At 41.9% G+C, this 20344-nt stretch overlaps 1 protein-coding gene across 9 annotated transcripts in view; it reads right to left on the reverse strand.

The window, feature by feature from the left end:
* Window positions 1-20344, reverse strand: part of AGFG1 (ArfGAP with FG repeats 1) — a 169444-nt gene that overhangs the window by 46559 nt on the left and 102541 nt on the right. For 7 of the 9 annotated variants that reach the window (XM_068280522.1, XM_068280518.1, XM_068280517.1 and 4 more), the window contains exons 3-6: window positions 19187-19302; window positions 15407-15569; window positions 8618-8786; window positions 2814-2933 (exon numbers count right to left, since the gene is read on the reverse strand). In XM_068280522.1, the coding sequence (XP_068136623.1) occupies window positions 2814-2933; window positions 8618-8786; window positions 15407-15569; window positions 19187-19302 (568 nt within the window). The remainder of the gene's footprint in view (window positions 1-2813; window positions 2934-8617; window positions 8787-15406; window positions 15570-19186; window positions 19303-20344) is intronic. The other 2 variants (XM_068280525.1, XM_068280523.1) reach the window with 1 other exon arrangement.

Here is a 20344-nt window from a genome sequence, read left to right on the forward strand (position 1 = left end):
TTCCAGACTTATAAAATTCTTCCTCTGTACCACGATGGTCGGAGCCATGCTTATGCGCTTTGAGTCCTATGGGAGAAAAGCGCTTTACAAATGTTATTTGTTGTTGTTGTTGGAGATAAAATCTCTGGGCTGATAGGCAGCGCTATTTTTTATCCAGTTTGTGTTTTAATTTCTCGTTCTGACTGGAGTTAATGACATGTAATAAAGATGCAACTCAAATGTTATTATGCCCAACTTTAACATCTTGCATAAAGACTTATGATTTCAGATTTTGCCTACAGCACCACATAACAGGTATATTCAGATATTATATTATAGCTCTTACTGTATGTAGTGAAGTGTAAAGGCAAATGAGCATTAATGCCAAAACCCCTCAGAAATCATCTTTCCTTTTTCTGACACAGCAGATAACTTGTGCAATCTGCTTTGCTGCAGTAGTTTTTTCCCCTCATACATCATTGCCATAAGCACTGACTGCAGGGAAGAACCTGTTCAGTATTCTTCAGCCTTCAGCTCATTAACTTCCACTAGACACCAGAGTGCTGTGAATTCTGAGACCTTTTCTGAAATTAACCATGCTACAAATTGGATGTCAGGGGATGTGCAGCTGTATATACTCATAGCTTTATGTGCATCTACAGAATAGCCTTTATTTATATCCTGCCAGACCATGAGTTTATTATATGCTGATGCTCTTTCAAGAGTCTACTAACTGACCAATCCTATGGATGCTGACATGGCAGAAGTCTGGGCAACTGGAAACTCGAATACAACACCCTCCATCTGGTTAGTAACATTCAGGGGCATATCCTGAAACCTGGTTGCGTAACATCCTTTCCAGTCTACTCCATCTCTTAATCCCATTGTTAAGGTCACGTGGTGAAGGTAAGGAAGGCGGTCCTACACGGCTTTGGCCCAAAGCAGCATAGCCATTCTTACCCTAAAGGACCTGGGTAGCATATTAAAATGAAGTAGGACCATAGTAAAGAAATCAGGTCACACACTTCACTGAGAAGCCAAAGCTGCCAGCTGGAGATAAAGGGCAGGCAACATTCAGACTCTTTGTCCACCATGCTGAAACCAATGCAAGAATGGTTCCCTGTGAGCTGCCACATTTATGTTTTTCCCTTAGTTGAGTGGCTGATCTCCTGACTTTCTGAATCACTGACTCAGGATGCGAACAGGTGTTCTGACTCCACTGGCTGTATGCTTGTTCCACTGTAGAGAAGAGAGTCTGAAAGCTGTGCAATTGGAATATATGTCGAGTCAGGTAACCTTTCCATTTTCTAAATTTTCAAGCAGAATTACAGTCATCTATTCACTCTGCTCCAATAGATTAGCCACACTATTATACATAATTAAGAGAAAAAAATCAATTTAAGAAAGAGGATCTGAAATGGTCAATAGGTTTATTTTCACCCAGCTGTGGGGCTCTAAAGCCCAATGTACACGATATGATTCTTTGTGCAATTCGATTACGATTCTATTTATGATCCGATTAAATCGGACATGTCCGATCGGAATTCCATTCAATTCGATTTGCCATTGCAAAACAATGGCAAAGGATTTAATCGGATCGTAAATAGAATCGTAATCGAATTGCACAAAAAAAATCGTAGATGGGGCTGAACACCTGACCATATCAACAGCAACCTGCCCAGCACTCAGCATTCCCCTCTGTTAGGAGATTCCTCTTACGTGTAAAAAGAGCAGAAGATTAAGCGTTTGCTAAATTGTGAGAGGAGGGAGATTCTGGCCGACAGCTGCACTGATAAGCTGAAGAATCCCCACACTCCCACAATATATAACTCCCTGTAACTGAACCACAATATGGCTGCTACTAGCTGTGACCTTGCGGGCTATGATTTTTACATAGGATAACTATATAAGAAATATGGTGTTAGAAAACAAGTTTTTATTGTATGTTAAGCTACAGTATAGTCGACCTTTCATTTCTCATTAAAGTGGACCTGAACTCTTGTACAGGACAGATGGAAACAGAGAAATGCAACCTGTATGTATTTAGAGAGTTTAGCCTGTCAAATCCCCCCACATCTGTGCCTAATCACAAATTGTAATTCAATGTCAGCTGACTGCCATGGCAGATAATCTAATTTGAAAGCACAAGATGTTAACAATACGTCTGCTTCCATGAAAGCAGTAAGTAGAAACACTGCAGATTTATTGTTTTTCAAAAAAAATGATTTTCTTTAAAGCTTATCATGCTGTTGTGTATCTTTTAGAGCAGAGAGGAAATACTGAGTTCAGGTCCGCTTTAAAGCTGGACGAATGCTGAATAGAGCTGGCTGCTTTGATTTTGAACCACTTTAAATTATCCAAGCCTGCAGTGAAAGTCTTTTTTCATGAACTGCTATGTCTCTACCCATTCAGCAATGGGAACAGCCACCATTTACCACTTCAGGTTGCCGGCAGCTGTTTGCAATGCAAGCAGTGTGCCAAATTCCCCCTCAGACAGAGAGAGAGCATGGCAAATCTCACTCACTAACATGGTGAGCAGGGAAATGCTAAATGTTCAGCATAATGGAGCTCCAAGAGGACAACCCCTCTAGCCACTAAGAGGCACAAGAAGCTTTCCACTTTATAAACCTATTTAGTAAATTGTACACAAACCACTGTCTAGCAATTATTCACATAACCAGAAAAGAACAGTAAGAAGAAAAAAAAGATGTATGGAGAGAAAAGAACATGATATACAAACTGCACAAACACAGAAAATGGAGATGTTAGCACTTTCATTACAGCTGTAGAGTAAGGCTGCTCCTATGCAAGCTGCAGTACAGAGGTAAGACTACCTGTGCTTAAGGGCTGTGAGGGTGTCTGACTCGCTGGGGCAAATGCTCCAAAACTACTCGTGCCACTAGGCTGTCCGAACGCATCAAAGTTTGCAAAGTCTGCATGGGCAGGATTGGGAGCTGCAAAATGTTGAGAACAGAAAGGAACAAAAAAAAAAAAAAAAAACAACAACAATGATGTTAATGAACACGAGCAATATGGTAACCAAAGGAAATAAAATGGTACAAATAATTACACATTAGTTAAAATGCAGATGAAATGTTAAACTAAAATGAACAGCACGAATTGGCAACACATACAGAGATTGCTAGCGTGACTTTACACAAAAACTTGTTTGGACATAAGTGTACGCCACCTAGGATTGTGAGAACGATTGATGGGCAGAAGGAAGCAGATATCGTTTTAAACAAAGACTAAGGGATCTGAATGTCTCATTCAGGTTCAAAACAAGAACTTTATACCGTATGTAGCATCCATAACAGTTCAGATGTGCTCACACAGAATGGTAAAATGAAAGTGAAATTATAACAGCTTATATTTCAAGGCTTGGCAATCAAGTGTAAAGATAACGTTTTAGGGTAACCTTTAACTTTAAAGAAGAACTCCGTTTAAGCCTAAGTAATGCTAGTAAATGGGTCATTAACTCTATAATGGCTCCTCTGTATGAGAAACTGCATGTAAATGTGCAGCTAAAGACTATATACATCAGGTCCGCACTGCTGCAAGCTTAAATAACCCTCCTGGTGGTACGCAGTTTCGGTGGCTGTGTCCGCGGGAGGGATTTTTTGAATAAAACTTGTTGCAATACTTGTAGCTAGCACTGAGCCATGCTTATGCGCTTTGAGTCCTACGGGAGAAAAGCGCTTTACAAATGTTATTTTTTGTTGTTGTAGGCTAGCTACCAGTGTCCCCCAAGCCCCCCGCACCTCTCTGGTCGCCCAGATCACCGCCGCTTATAATTTACCCAGCCGCGATCCCGCGAGAGCCGCAGCCTCTGCAATCAGCTTCAGTCGTCGCTATGGCGACGATTGGACATGACGACATCGACGTCATGCGAAGTCCCGATCCTCCCCATAGCGAAGCCTCGGAGCTGATTGGGAGGCTGCGCCATCGCGGGATCCCTGGGGAGTACGTATTACGGTGGCGATAAGAGGGGACCGGAGGGACTTGGGGGACACAGGTAGCTAACCTAGTGCTAGCTACAAGTATTACAAGTTTTACTAAAAAAATCCCTCCCGGGGCCATGCAATTCTCTGCGGCGGCTATCCCGAGTGTAGGTCGGGGTTACCGCCAGGAGGGTTCCACTACACGCAGATTGGATGCAAAAAACTGACTCCAATAAAAGCCTATGGGCCTGTTTCCACTAAATGTGATATTTCTGATGCAGACTTTCCCATAGGCATTCATTGGAGTCAGTTTTTCTGCATCCATTCTGCATCAATTCTGCATCCAATCTGCGTGTAGTGGTAATAGGCCCCAAGTCTAAAACACTCCATTGTTAGAGTGATTTTTAACTAACTTCCTGTCTTGATGTCATGTGATCAGGAAATGAGGAAAATCTCCCAGAGGATAGACAAATACCTTTTTAGGCATTAATGGGAAATGTTGGCACTTTTGCTGCATGTCCCCTGCTAGCTAAAAACTGAATAGATGCTTAACATCTCGGGCTGCTGTCTAAATACTTCATAAACTGCCTACCCATAAGTAACTGCATCCCCTCACAAAAAGGAATAGGGTAGGAGAAAGTACTAACACACAATGTGAAAACTCTCCTGGAAGCTCGTATTCACTTTACATTCGAGAAAAACAAGCAGAGAATTTGATATAATTAAAAGGTTTTTATTCTCCCTAGCAACTGACCAATATCCAGGCAAGTACATGACACCACTACCTGAAGTCCTCTAAATTATGCAGCAATGCTGTACATAATTCATTCTGCTCTTTGCTCAGAAGGAATCCTAGACTTAGGACTTCAACTACAGGTAAAGTTAATCTAAGAGCATGGCATTCATGAAGCAGTTAAAAGCAGCACATTAGTTGTGCAACTGGTTTGGGCATTTAAATAGTCAGCAGCGGGTTTTGGCTGCAGGTAGTTATTTTTGGCACTAAACATTTGGCTATTGCATGGCTAAAAATGCCAGAAAACACTTTAGTTCTAGGGAGTTAATTTTAGTGCTGAGCGTTTGACTACTACACAGTGAAAACACTCAGGGCCTGAGCCCACTAAGAGCTTGTTTCCATATGTGCGCTTTCAGCCACACTTATGGAAACGCCATTGCAGAGACATCAGAGAGTGCATAGACTGCACTGTCTGTTTCCCTACATGCGCCGCTGCGATTGAATTGATTGAATGAATGCATGCATGGTTGCACGCATTTTGGGGCGATTGCACCCGCAACCCCATTCATTATAATAAATGGGGAAGCAAGGGGTTCACGTGCTATGCAGAGCCGCGCTGAGGCACGGCTCCTGCGCTAATGGAAATGAGCCCTAACGCAGTTATGTCCGCTTTCAGCATCTGTAACATTGATGTGTAACTGAAAAGCAGACAACTGCGTCAGTGGGCTCAGGCCATCACCACTAAAGACAATGAAACATTAGCAATACTTATGGTTAAAGAGACACTGAAGCGAAAAAAAATTATGATATTATGATTTGTATGTGTAGTACAGCTAAGAAATAAAACATTAAGATCAGATATATCAGTCTAATTGTTTCCAGTACAGGAAGAGTTGAGAAACTCCAGTTGTTATCTCTATGCAAACAAGCCATTAAAGGGAAGGTCCAAGCAAAATAAAAAAATGAGTTTCACTTACCTGGGGCTTCTACCAGCCCCATGCAGCCATCCTGTGCCCTCGTAGTCACTCACTGCTGCTCCAGTCCCCCGCTGGCAGCTTGCCGACCTCGGAGGTCGGCGGGACGCATTGCGTACATTTTTACGCATTCCCGCTAGTGCAGGAACATTAACACATACATTTTTACGCATTACTGGTTCAATGCGTAAAAATGTACGCATTGAACCAGTAATGCGTAAAAATGTATGTGTTAATGTTCCTGCACTTGCGGGAATGCGTAAAAATGTACGCAATGCGTCCCGCCGACCTCCGAGGTCGGCAAGCTGCCAGCGGGGGACTGGAGTATCAGTGAGTGACTACGAGGGCACAGGATGGCTGCATGGGGCTGGTAGAAGCCCCAGGTAAGTGAAACTCTTTTATTTTGCTTGGACCTTCCCTTTAAGCTCTCCGACCAAGTTAGTCGTGGAGAGGGCTGTTATCTGACTTTTATTATCTCAACTGTAAGTGGACTGTTTACTTTTTCTCTGCTAGAGGAGAGGTCATTAGTTCACAGACTGCTCTGAAAGACTCATTTTGAATGCTCAGTGTTGTGTAATCTGCACATATTATAAAATGATGCAATGTTAGAAAAAACACTATATACCTGAAAATAAAAGTATGAGAATTTTTTCTTTGCTGCTAATCTTCTAGTAATTATTCATAGTACACAACCAATTCACTATATCATTTTTTTTTTCGCTTCAGTGTCTCTTTAAAGCAGTAAGAGGTATACGGAAGCTGACATTTATCTCCTTTTACACAATGCAGATAGTCTTGATGTCCCTGCTGAGACCCTGCCTCTATTGCTGGGTACACTCCATGTAATTTCCCGTCCGATCTGACAGGTCAAATCGATCATTTCCGACATGTCCGATCTGTTCCCGATCAATAACGGGATCTATTTTGTGCAGTAGTGATCTGGAAATCGATCTGGTTATCGATCTCTATTCACAAGTATAGCTGCTGTAAAGGCAGCTGAGATTGTCCAAAATTGTTTGAAATTTGGTAGCGCCCTATGCAGCCAAACAGAACTTAATCCTGGCCACATATGAGCCCTGCTGTATAGAATGATAACTTTTACTGACTTCTTCATTAGACACAAAGAAGCTGGTAACTGTAACAAAACACTTTCTAGATCAAACAATGTGTCTATTTGAAGCTATTTCTGTCTTTTCCTTTGACCTGGATAAGTGAGAATCTTCAGAGAAATATGACCTCTGATCATCACCATTGCTCACTGTACTGTATTTAGACAATTTCTTTTTGTCATTTTATAATCCTGGTTTCTGCTTCAGACTTCATTGCGTGGTCTTATTTGCTAAAGGACAGGAAAGGCTGATCAGCTTACAAACTTTTCATAAGTAAAAAGCCACGAATTTAGCTTTCATTTCATACACAGTTGAGTTCTCCTTTAAAGGTTTAAAAAAAAAATGATTTTAGCAGGTTTGAACATTGGGGCAGATTTATCAGACCCAATTGCAAAGAAAACTGGAGCAGACCTTGAGGAAAGAAAAAAAAGCATTGATGGAGACGTCAAGGATTGTGATTGGTTGCCAAGCAGCTGCTCCACTTCTGCATCTTTTGTGCACTGTATTTGTGTCAAATTCCCTTTCATTAGCTATGATAATTGTGTCTGACTTATGATGACACAGCCAAGTAGGCTGCAGTATATAAAACACAAGTGTGGGCAAATTCACTAGCAAACGGAAGGACATACTTTTGACTGCAGGTAGATTCCAGTTTTTCATGCACACCAGGAAACTGGCTAAATGTGAGTACGAATGTCAAGGTGACATGTGACATGATGAGATGGACATGTGTATGTACAGTGCCAAGCATGCAAATAATTATGCTGTGTTCCTTTTTTTCTTTCTCTGCCTGAAAGAGTTAAATATCAGGTATGCAAGTGACTGTTTCTGTCTGAGTCGTGACTGGGTCAGACTATATAGTGTTCCTCACTGATAAGGAATTACAGTAGAATTCCTTTATAATAAATTCCAAGTGACCTACTTACCAGAAGTTTACTATATCAGGATTTATCATACAATGTATATTAATACAGGTGCATTTGCTGGGACCTGGGGATTGAGTTTACTATATCAGCGTTTATTATAACGAAATTTTACTGAAAAGCCATAAAACATTTTCCTGGGAAAACAGATTGCTTTTGAGATAAAAAGGGTCATCATAGATTTTAGCTTTGGCATACTTCAATAAATGTGTCATTGAGCAGAGACAATGAAACAGTAACAACTTAAAAAGTAGATGCAAATTAAAAATAAAACCGTTGGGTATCAAAAAAAAAAAAAAAAAAAAAAGTAATTTTTAGGGGAGGATAGATACAATTGCTTATCTCATCAGTTTATATTCACTTCGGTATTCCTTTAAGACCGGTGGCCTTTCCTGAATTCGGTACTGCTCGGTTTTGTGCAACTAGCCATAAGGATGGAGAGGTTGTGACAGACCCAGGGTCGTAAGACTCTCTCAAAGTCTAATGGTTGTGTGTAATTACAATAATGTCACATAATTTTTAATTACTTTTATATGTAGTAAAGTAGTCCCTGTTCAGAAAAAGCATGGGATAATCCAGGGCTGTGGAGTCGGTACAAAAATCATCTGACTCCGGGCGTTTATTAAACCACCGACTCCAGGTACCCAAAATTGCTCCGACTCCTTGGTTTAATTTTTTACAAAGGCTATAGATTTTGTTCAAAAATCATCTGACTCAGACTACTTAAGCATATGAAACCACCAACTCCAGGTACCCAAAATTGCTTCCACTCTAACTCCTCAACTCCGACTTCACAGCCCTGGGATAATCTGCAAACAAGTCAGAAACAGAACTTTTTCATCCAATAAAATTCACTGCTACAAATGTAAACCTATAAGAGTAGTGTAGCTCTTCTACCATCAGTAGCATGTCCTGTGCCAGTTAATATCCCTGTAACACAAAATCAGTTGTTCCATACCTGTGTGACTGTTAAAATTTGCAAAATTGGCAAAGTTAGCAGTGGCAGCTGGCTGAGGTGCAGGAGGGCCAAAGATGTCCCCAAGGTCACTCAGGAGGTCAAACTTCCTCTCTGGATGGTGGTGATGATGCTGCTGCTGGGGCACTTGAGTGCGAGCCACAACAGGAGACTGGAGGAAAAAAATAAATAAATAAAAGAAAGAAAAAAAAAAAAAAAAAAAAAAAAAAAGATTGTCAGCTAATCAGTAAAGGCTCAAACACACGTCCAACTTAATGCACAACATGACCAACCGTACAGCAAGTTGTTTACATGACAAGTACGTACACACACGCCAACCAACTCACTTAAATACTATGCGTGTAGCTTAACGACAAACCGTACAACATGTCTGCATTCAAAAACAACAAAGTTGTTCAAAAGACTTGTACACACCTTTCAATCTGCCTAATAGTTGGTCAGAATGATCTTCCTGTTGGATCTGGCAAACTACCTGTTATTGGTTGGTCAACTGGTTGTTTGTCAGCTGTACACACACCTAACTTATCTTCCACTAGACAAGTTTGGAAGATAGTTCAACAGATTGCTGGTAGGCGTGTCTGAGCCGTAAGGCATGTTAACATTTGTGTGCAATGTATTTATGTCTATATTTAACCCCCAAACAGGAAAAACACTTTGGAGGGAGTAACAAAGCTCACCTTGAAACACTTTTGCTATAGTTAAGATAGCAGTTTAACTAAGGACCAAGGTGATTAAAATCTATGCCTTGTTTTGGTGGTTATCTGGCTGGCAGGGCGTAGATTTCAATCACCGCTGCAGCATGCATGCACCGTTTTCATCGATCCCGCCGCTGAATCCCTGCCGTGTCTCGTTGCAGCTTACTTGATCTGCCTGTCTATGACGGGAGAGTCCTGTGAAACGGTCAGGTGCCGCTTTAATTGGCTCCTGGCAGTGTCTGTCAGTGTAAGCAACTCCCATAAGCTTACATTGATGGACACGGGCAGGAGCCAATGAAAGCGGCTCCTGACCGGCTCACATGACTCTGCCGTCATAGAGACGGCCGCGTGGATGTCCTGAGGATCCCCGCGTGCGGCAGGTACTGTATATTCTGGTGTATAAGACTACTTTTTAACCCTTGAAAATCTTCTGAAAAGTCAGGGGTCGTCTTATACGCCAGGTGTCATTGATGCCGGGTGATACGCCCTATCCTGTTACCGCCTCTCAGATCTCGCTACTGAGGACTGTAGTGAAGCGGCGCAGGCGCACATGTGCAAGATCTGAGAGGCAGAGAAGGAGGCAAATAAGATACAGGGGCGGGCCACAAGGGTGAAAGAGGCGTGTTTTATGGGCACAGCATGATCGTCCATACCGCTTTGATAAACAGGGAGATAGGCAAAGCTGACCTGTCCGCTTAGGGAGAGGGAGAGCTGAACAATCCAACCAGTCAGTCACCTATATACATTTATATAAGGGGTACCACATACATTATAGCACCAGTATCTGTTCATGCATAGCACCAGTATATGATTTTTTAAAAATGTTATTTGGTGTGCGTTGGAACAGGGGTAGTCTTATACAGCGAGTATATCTCAAACTCTATATTTTAACTGGAAAAGTTGGGGGGTCGTCTTATACACCCAGTCTTATACGCCGGAATATACGGTATATGCAGCGATTCAGTTGTAATTCCCTCATTATTGTACCAGCGGTCTCTGGTCTTTAAGGGGGCAGAGTCCGCTGGTACTTAAGTGGATAACATGTATATCAAATGGCAATCTTGTATGCAAACATATATAAAGTGAGTAGTTCAGTAATCCGCACCACTGCTTTGATACAAGCATACAGGAACCCTGACAGTGTACTGATAGGAAATGCTCAACACTGTACTGAGGAGAGTCCTATCATCTAATGAGTCACTACTAGAAATAGCCAATAAGATGTAAATAATTTCAGCTTGTATGTAGCTTGGAAATGAGCCAATCAAATGCACTTCCTGTTGAATTTGATTTGCTGATTTCTGAGCTCCAGACAATTTGCATGCAAGCCAGATTTACCACAATTGCATGACCATCTCAAGTAGCCAATAGAAACATTGTGAGGGAAGAGGGAGGCCAGTCCTTCAAGAAGTGCATGGTAATTCCCTGGGGCCTATGTGATCTGTATTTTGACATTCTTCACAGCTTTTACAGTGATCAGAAATGTAAAGTGATGGAGTAAAGGCTGATACGCATGCTAGACTGTTCTCAGCCAAGGCAGCTAGCCAGGGCTATCTTTGCTGATAATTTAATTTACGTACAGCCACCCTAATGCGTCAAATATGAGTAGTAGTAGATCACTATGGCTGAACACACTTACTTCCTTACCTGCCTGCCAGAAGCTGCTCCTTCCCCTGCATCCATAGCACCAGAACACATTGCAAGGCTGTAGACTAGCAATGCATCTAGTTTAGTGTTGCATGAGGGATGATCCCTAACGGCAGCAATCATTGTGCATGTGTACGCACCTTTCGTCAGTCCTTCAGATACTCAATGCAGATCTGCCAAAATCAAACCAATGCTTATTCAGCTAAAACCTATAATAACCAACTACATAGATTTCAAAACTGTAAGTTTCTTCTTCAAGCATTATACAGAAATGGATCAGAACCATACTCTGATCCAGTTATGAGTCAAGCCTGAAGAAGAAACTTGAAGTTTCGAAAACGTGCAAGAAACCTATGTACAGTTAGCTTCTAAAAGTATTACTTGAATCAACGTTTGTTGGTTTGATGGTAGCAAATCTGCTCCACGACTAACAGTGGACCAAACTCATGAGCTAGAGAAGAAATACAGGGATAAGCTGTAATTCTAGCTGCAGGATTACAAATGCCAACACTTGGATTCATGTGAGTGAAAGAGCATGTGTGTTAAATAGATGCATCTCACACATACAGTTTGTGGAAGGATTTTAGTTCCAATTTAAGACACCACATAGATATAATATATGATTAATTCTTATGGGGAAATCTTCCATATATCAGCAGCTTCCAAAGTAGTCACTAGATTTCTCAGCATAGGCCATTTCTCCCTAGCACAGGCTATTTGCTGAGACATATAATAGGAAGATATCCTTGCATTATAAATGAGTGATTGTGGGTGGCCGAGGTCATTCAATAGGAATTAGACAATGCGCCAGGAAACCTGAGACTTTATACCACATATGTGCTGCGCAAAACACCTGAACATAAATATATATATAATATGTTTTTCCTACAGTCTGCTGTCTAGGACAGAGTCTGAAAGAAAAGTAGGTATAGCAAAGATTATATTGCAGCACGTTCATCATTTATTACACTGTTATCTGTCTTTTACCACTATGCAAAAATTCATGATTTTAGTAATTCATGATCTATTAATGTAACACTGGTCTTCAAATTTCATAATGTATGAAAAAGATGACAAACTAGATTTATGCGCTGTAACATTTCCTTACTACCATAAACTAAGGTGTCAGGTTAAAAATAGTATTTCTTAACTTTTTCTTTAATTTCTATTATGGAAGAATATCCGGAATATTTGTGACTTAGTAGGTTACATTTAGACACTGTCTTTGGAAAGTAGCGCAGGCATTGGGCTTAATTCACAAAAGCATGATAACTCAGTTATCACGCCTAAAAGCTTTGCACGTGCAAACGTGCGTGCACGCCATTGGGCTTGATTCACTAAAGCGTGATAAGTGCTATCACAGCAGTTATCACGTGATAAGTGCTATGATATGTGATAGAAGTGATCACGTGATAAGTGCTATGATAGCACTTATAACGTGATAACTGCTGTGATAGCACTTATAACGTGATAACTGCTTGCGAATCTGCACAATATTTACATTTTTATGAATGCTTGGAAATATTTTTCTGCCCTGCAAATGTATACTGACTGCCAATTATGGACAATAGCAGTTTCAAAGAAGTTATATAGCATCTGCCTTGCTGTCCAGTCCTAGATGGTGTAAACTGAACAGACCGCAGTCTATGAACTGCACTATGACCTTTTCTACAGGCGAGGGTCGGGGGAGGAGTAAGACAAACTTTGTGGGGTCTGAAAGTGATTATATGCATGCTGAATGCTCAGGGTCATAACCCCGAGACCAACCAGAGGCTACAGAGAAACCAAACATGTGTACAAGCATTATCAGGTGACAGTGTTTCTATGAGAGCACTTAGGGCCATGTCACAAGACACCATCACAGCTACTAGGATTCTAAGCAGCTGCTTCTAATGCTATCCTATGGAGCTGTAAGTTATGGAACATAACTGCATCTACTAGCTTCTGCTCTAGGGTGTCACAGCTGTTAGCAAGTGTATTAGACAACATTAATTGCAGCTGTTTGGCATTTTATTATCTGCAACTAGGTCTCATCTGAAAAGCCCCTTAAAAGTGGACCTGAACTCTTGCACAGGACAGAGGGAAAACGGAGACATGCACTGTGTATGTATTTAGAGAGTTTAGCCTGTCTAATTCTGCCTCTAATCACCACTGTTATTTGATCTCTCAGCTGTGTCAGCTCAGGTATCTCCTCTGCCATGCCAAAGCAGCTAATTTGTAAACACAGCATGTTAATGTCTGCTTCCATGAAAGCAAAATGTAGACACTGCAGATTTTGCAACAAATTGTTTTTCTTGAAAGGTTATTATGCGGCTGTGTATCTTTTAGAGCAGAGAGGAAGTTCTGAGTTCAGGTCCGCTTTAATGGGAGCAGCACCAAACTGCAGCATCTGGTGACAAAAGTGATCCAGAATCTATAACAAAATGTCACTTCTGTGATTTAAATGAGCAATAAGGCATTTATAACCACATTACAGAAGTTCTATTCTGCTCTGGGCTCAAAGCATTTCCACCAAGTAGATGTGGAAAACTGGATGAGGTGTCAGCATTCTAAATTTAAATCTCCACTGATTTAATACTGGAGACTGCATTGTACATATGGAAAAAGTACGGACTGAAACATTCTTACGTCTCTATACGTCAGGTTTATGTTATGATCTGATGTAATCAGAATCTCAGCAATGTGAGGCTAAACAGCATACATAAGTCACGACTGTGTATCTTTCTCCCTGGAGGGATCACACTTGTTTTGTAGAAGGCAAGTGGAAAACAGCAGTAATTAACAGGGTAGCTTGCCATGGCAGCACTCGAAGGAAAGCGAGGGTGACGTTAGCCTGAAGAGTCACGTGCTTGTGAAAACTATTAGTATTTGAGGGACGAGCCACTTCCAGGAAAAGTGCGGCCACTGGGGTATTGTTAAAGGGGAATATTTAAGAGAAAGCATGGCCAGAACAAGAGGTCATGCACTGCAGAATGAGAGTGGAGAGCTGGCAGGAAAAACAAGAGGAAGCTTTCATTCACCACCCCAAGAATGTCTGTGTAATGGAAAATAATGGAGAGGTGGAAAAAGAATGAAGAGAGAGGCTAAGGCATTTAGGAACGTGACTGTTATGAAAAGCTGTGAACAACCAAAGACAGTCAGTGCTTCCCCCATAATTTCACAAGGCATATGGCTGCTCTGCTGATTCCAAACCGCACACACTGAGGAAAAGTCATCACATCATCATTTTAAAACACAACTCTCAATGCATTGTGGGAGATTGATAGCACCCCCCATTTAAGTCATAAGAAATACTGAAGAAATTAGGAAACCATGTTCTTTAGACCAACAGCGTGGAATGCACCAGGGCAATCAGCTGGTAAAATGAATCACCAGATTTGTTTTTTGTCAGATTGGAGAGCAGGTCTGGCAGGGGTTAAAGAGACTCGGTAACAAAAATTGCATCCTATTTTTTTATCATCCTACAAGTTCCAAAAGCTATTCTAATGTGTTCTGGCTAACTGCAGCACTTTATACTATCACTGTCTCTGTAATAAATCAATGTATCTTTCCCCTGTCAGACTTGTCGGCCTGTGTCTGGAAGGCTGCCAAGTTCTTCAGTGTTGTGGTTCTGCTATGAACTCCCCCTTCCAGGCCCCTCTCTGCACACTGCCTGTGTGTTATTTAGATTAGAGCAGCTTCTCTCTTATCTTTTACAAGCTGGATAAATCGTCCTCTGAGCTGGCTGGGCTTTCACATACTGAGGAATTACAAACAAGGGCAAAGCTGTTTGCAGGAAGAAAAGAGCAGCCTGAAACTTCAGTGCATGGGGGAAAGAAACACACAAATGATCTCTTGAGATTCAAAAGGAATGCTGTATACAGCCCGCTTGTGTATGGATGTATTTTTCTATGTGTGGACATACTGTACATCAACCTACTTCCTGTTTTGGTGGCCATTTTGTTTGTTTACAAACAAACTTTTTAAAACTGTTTTTAACCACTTTTAATGCGGCGAGGAGCGGCGAAATTGTGTCAGAGGGTAATAGGAGATGTCCCCTAACGCACTGGTATGTTTACTTTTGTGCGATTTTAACAATACAGATTCTCTTTAACAGAGTCCCCAGAGCCAAGTCCCCTCCACAAGTACTGCCATGTACCCAAGTGCTCCTAATTGCCATACCCCATTCAGAGTGGCACCGTAAAGCATGTACAGATGGTTTAATATAATACATATATTGCCTTTCTCATTACCTAATTTCTTCATTTGGACGCATAATTCGGGGTTTGGCTATTGCCAGCCCCTGAATTACAGTAATTTTATCGTAAATCGAGCTGCACTGCTATAGTAATTACAGCACACATATTGTCTACAGGACCCACACCAGCTCAAATGGCTTCTAAATGTTAAAGTAAGGTTAATATAAGATTTGCACAGTCATGTGACTCACCTGACTAGGAGTCCCTTTGTTCAGTTGCAGAGCTGGTGCAGATTCCCCCAAGAGAGTTTTCAATGGTTTGACTTCTGGTGTACTACTAGTGCTACTCGCAGAGGAGCCAGATATAGAGGCATGAACTGAGGCCACCACTCTGGCTTGTTCTGGTGGCACAAACCTGCAGTGAGAGGACATGTACAAAGCAAGGTCAGAGCAGAAGTGCTTAACAAATGAAACCACTACAAACAAAAAAGCTTATTTGTCAAATATGTCAAATTCAATGTTGAAAAATGAAAAGTCATGCATTTTGGTCGTACCAATGGTCTAGCACCATACAAAATAAATGGGATACAGTTGGGGACATCAAACTTGGAGAAGGACTTATGAGTACTCATCGACAACAAGTTAAATAATCGTATTCAATGCCAAACCGCTGCAGCTAAAGCTAACAAAATTTTGGGATGCATTAAAAGGGAAATAAAAACTCGAGATGCTAGCATAATATTGCCCCTGTTTAACTCTCTAGTAAGGCCACATCTGGAATATGGAATTCAGTTCTGGGCACCACATTACAAAAAAGATATTGCAATTTTAGAGCAGGTGCAGAGACGAGCAACAAAATTGATACGTGGGATGGAAGGTCTCACTTACCAAGAAAGGTTAGATAAATTGGGTTTATTTAGTCTAGAGAAAAGACGCCTAACTGGGTTTATTTAGTCTAGAGAAAAGACACCTAAGAGGCAATATAATAGCTTGGCGGATGAGCTTTTTGTCCCTAGGCCTTCTCAAAGGACTAGAGGACATGATCTGCGCATGGAGGAAAAACGTTTTAGCCATTTATTTAGGAAAGGGTTCTTTACAGTAAGAGTGAGTAAGATGTGGAATGCATTGCCACAGGAAGTCGTTATGGCAAACTCTATACCTGCATTTAAAGGGGGCTTAGATGCTTTCCTTGCGTTGAAAGACATCCATGGCTACAATTACTAGGTATTGCCTAATGATGTTGATCCAGGGATTTTATCCCATTGCCATCTGGAGTCGGGAAGGAATTTTTCCTTTTTGGGGCTAATTGGACCATGCCTTGTAAGGGTTTTTTCGCCTTCCTCTGGATCAACAGGGATATGTGAAGGAGAAGGCCGGTGTTGTACTTTATACTGGTTGAACTCGATGGATGTACGTCTTTTTTCAACCAAAATAACTATGTAACTATGCTCCCAACCATGTTCAGTGTATTCAAACATGTGGATAGACCACATATTAGACCACTTTTAAGACACAATTTCAGCAAAATTGTGTCCATTTTTAGTGGAAGAAACCTCCTCACTTCCAACACCAGTAACACAAAAGTGATGTGGGCCAAGTGGATAGCCAGGACAAAGGTGGACAGCAACAAAAGCCTGGTTCCTCCCTATCTATGAAAACAGTGCTCCATTGTGGCCTCTGTTTATGTTAAGGGAAATAACTACTGTTCTGCTGTAAAGACAGAACTGTGTAACCACTGCTGTATGTAGATGATGTGACTGAGAACCTGTATAAAAAGTGGTAAATATGGGTGTGTCTGCAGATGAACTGCTAGCCTGAGTGTGCTATTTACAAAACACCGCTATCATAGCTGCAAGGAAGCACATCTTGAATCATGGCGTTTGGAAAATTATAGTTCATTATTTGGCCAAGTTAACTTTCAAGGACTTCTGAGGTGAAATATCTAATCAGTTTTCTTTACGCACCTGGGGCTTCTTCCAGCCGTCTCAGTCCCTCGCCGCAGTCCTGGTCCTCCTCGGTGTCCCTGCGGCCAGCCGTAATGAACATGACCCACCGTAGCTGTGTGCAGGTGCAGTACGGGCCAGATGACGTGGACGCAAGGGCATGAGTTCCCGCACAGGCGCAGATGAGACAAACTCGACGGTGCGTCGCGATTATTATAGTCGGCTAGCAGGGAGAAAGAGGAGGACAAGGCCTGCGGTAAGGAACGGAGATGGCTGCGAGGGGCTGGAAGAAGCCCAGGTGAGTAAAAACCAGATTAGATATTTCCCCTCGGAAGTCCTTTAAAGTGAATCTGAATTCGGCAAAACCTTTCCATGCTGAGCAGATCTCTAGGAACTAGGGTATGCTTAATCACCAGGTCACAACCAATCTCTCCTTCTTAGGGCCTGAGACCACTAACGCAGTTGTATCCGCTTCTGTCTGCTTTTCAGCATCTGTAACATTGATGTGCAACTGAAAAGCGGACACGACTGCGTCAGTGGGCTCAGGTCCTTATTAGGAATGGGCAATGAGATACAAATAATTCTAAGTTGATGTAGGATGATCCAAATTTAAACAGCTTGAAAATGAACCAATCAAATATCGACAAGGTGAAATTTGGTTGGTCCATCTCAGCCTGCATAAATTTGCATGCTAAATTTGTATAATACTGCATCAATTTGGAATTATATTTGCTTTCATTGACCACCCTTACTCCTCATCAGTATAGCTGAGTAATTCCTCAGTGGATATCTTGGGAAAATCTGAATGTAAAAGTTATACATTTACCTCAGTATAGGAAGTCCTCTGGATAGTCCAAATGCTTTTCCCCATTGCTCTCAAGCCTACCAATCCAGTGCTGGGAAGCTCTAAACATTTCCGACAAGGGCTTGTTGGATAGGCTCTCATGGCTGCATCTAGACAGCAGCGGTGAGGTTGAGTATAATCTTGGAAGCCTCTGGACCATCCAGGGGATTCCCACTACTGATGTATTGAATTTTAACTTTTTCTCCTCAAAGGTTTGGTTTAACCTTAACACAGTACCAACACCCACACCTATATGCCCACAGTGTGTCATGGAGGAGGTGGTGGGTAGCTGCCATTGTTGGGGCGAGTTCACCTTTGGGCAACTGTACCAGCAGGGATTACTCAGCTATATTAAGGATGAGAAAAAAATGGATATGAACTCTGCAAATATGTCCAGACGAGATATTAAGGCCGAAATAAAAAAAAATATTTTCGTTAAAGTGAGCCCGAGTCGAAGCTTGGGTTCAAAAAAAAGGTTCTTACACTGAAGAGAGGTAAGCCTCAGGATCCTATTGAGGCTTCCCTCGCTTGTCAAAAGCCCAACGGTGCAGCGCTCACTGCACATGCGGGTTCAGTCAGCTACTGCATGGCCATAAAAAAAAGAGGAGCTGCACAGCCCTGATTTGATTAGCAACAATGCCTTGTGGCTAATCTTCCAGGGGGCCGCGCTCAGCGATGGGGGACATTAGAATACAGAGAGAAGCCTCAATACAATACTGAGGCTTCCCTTTCTTAGATAAGTATCTGATTTTGTGTACCTGAGTTTCAACCCTGTAGTAAGAGTGATACAGAGGCAGCTATGTGTATTTCCTTTTGGGTGCTCAGTGTTTAAGGTGCATGGTGTGTGAGTGAGAGCAAGTGTTCTGTGACTGACAGTGAATGAGTGAGGCAGTGAGTGAGTGTGTGTGAGAGAGTGAGACGTGTGACGGGTTACGTCCTTCATAGTGTGTGCAATTCCATTAGGCAAGTCTCCAGCTTCATTGGATTAGAACAGGGATGTCAAACTCCAGAGCTCAAGGGCCGAGGTCCTCACTCATTTTTGCCACAGCTCAAATTAATGGGACTGAAATTGTGGTTCAACAAGTAGAACGTTTTTTCTCAATTTCTCAGTCCAACCTAAACACTGGCATGGATATGGCCCTCCAGGACTGGAGCTCGACAACCCGGGATTATTAGACAGTGTTACAACAACCCTGTATCCTTGTACTTTTAAAAATAGTATCACTGTATTTGTAATTTACTTACCACCTCTTTTTCTCGTATTTTTCTTGAAGGAATTCTTTTACTTTCTGTGGATCTCTAAAATCGGGGATTGCAGAAGACCTATCATCAAATAATCCTAGCCAAATTTGTTTGCATACCTATAAAACAATAAATCAAATGCATGTAAAAATGATATGTGCAATGAAATCAGCCTGAATAAGCAAGGCAGTTACAATGGCCAGTGTTCCAGCAGTTATACAGACAGTAGCACTACTATGCTGACAGTCACTTTTCATGGACAAAACTCCTGCCTGTGCCAACCAAACTCTGGCTTCAGTTTCCTTGCTAAATAAAATGTAATCTTTGTCCACTTTATTACAAGACACAAAGAATCCCTATGTTCTATTGACTTGACAACATACTTTACAGTTTAATCAACACGAGTCATACAAATTACATGAAAATTGAATATTTTATCATGTTCACTTCCCTACTAGAGATGTAGCGAACGGTTTGCCGGCGAACGGTTCCAGGCGAACTTTGGGGGTTCGCGTTCACCTGGACCAGGCGAACTTTTGTGGAAGTTCGATTCGCCCCATAATGCACTATGAGGGTCAACTTTGACGCTCTGCATCACAGTCAGCAGGCACATTGTAGCCATTCAGGCTACGCTAAGCCCTGGAGCCCCACCCCCCCTTATATAAGGCAGGCTCGCTGGCCATGACACTCACTCGTGTGCCTGCTGCAAATAGACAGACTAGGGAGAGCTGCTGCAGATTTTTTTCTCCTAGGGAAAGATTAGTTAGGCTCTTGGCTTGCACCAGGCTGATTGTTATTGCTAAAATAGCACCCCTCAATAGCTCTTTTGAGAGCTAATGTTCTCCTGATGTGGTTGTTTTTTTGTGTTGCTCACTGACACTCACATTATACAGCCCTATCTGTTGCAGCTGGACCTTGGTAATTGTTATTACTGTGCCAGCCAGGCCCTGCCTAACCATCTTTACTGGGACACCTACCTATGCCTACCTAACTACTGGGGCACCTACTTACCTATACGGGGACACCTACCTACACTAGGGGACCTACCTATGCCTACCTACCTATACTGGGACTCCTACCTATGCCTAGCTAACTACTGAGGCACCTACCTATGCCTACCTACCTATACTGGGTCTCTTACCTACGCCTAGCTAACTACTG

Source organism: Hyperolius riggenbachi, chromosome 4, assembly GCF_040937935.1.
Source record: "Hyperolius riggenbachi isolate aHypRig1 chromosome 4, aHypRig1.pri, whole genome shotgun sequence".
Classification (NCBI taxonomy): domain Eukaryota; kingdom Metazoa; phylum Chordata; class Amphibia; order Anura; family Hyperoliidae; genus Hyperolius; species Hyperolius riggenbachi.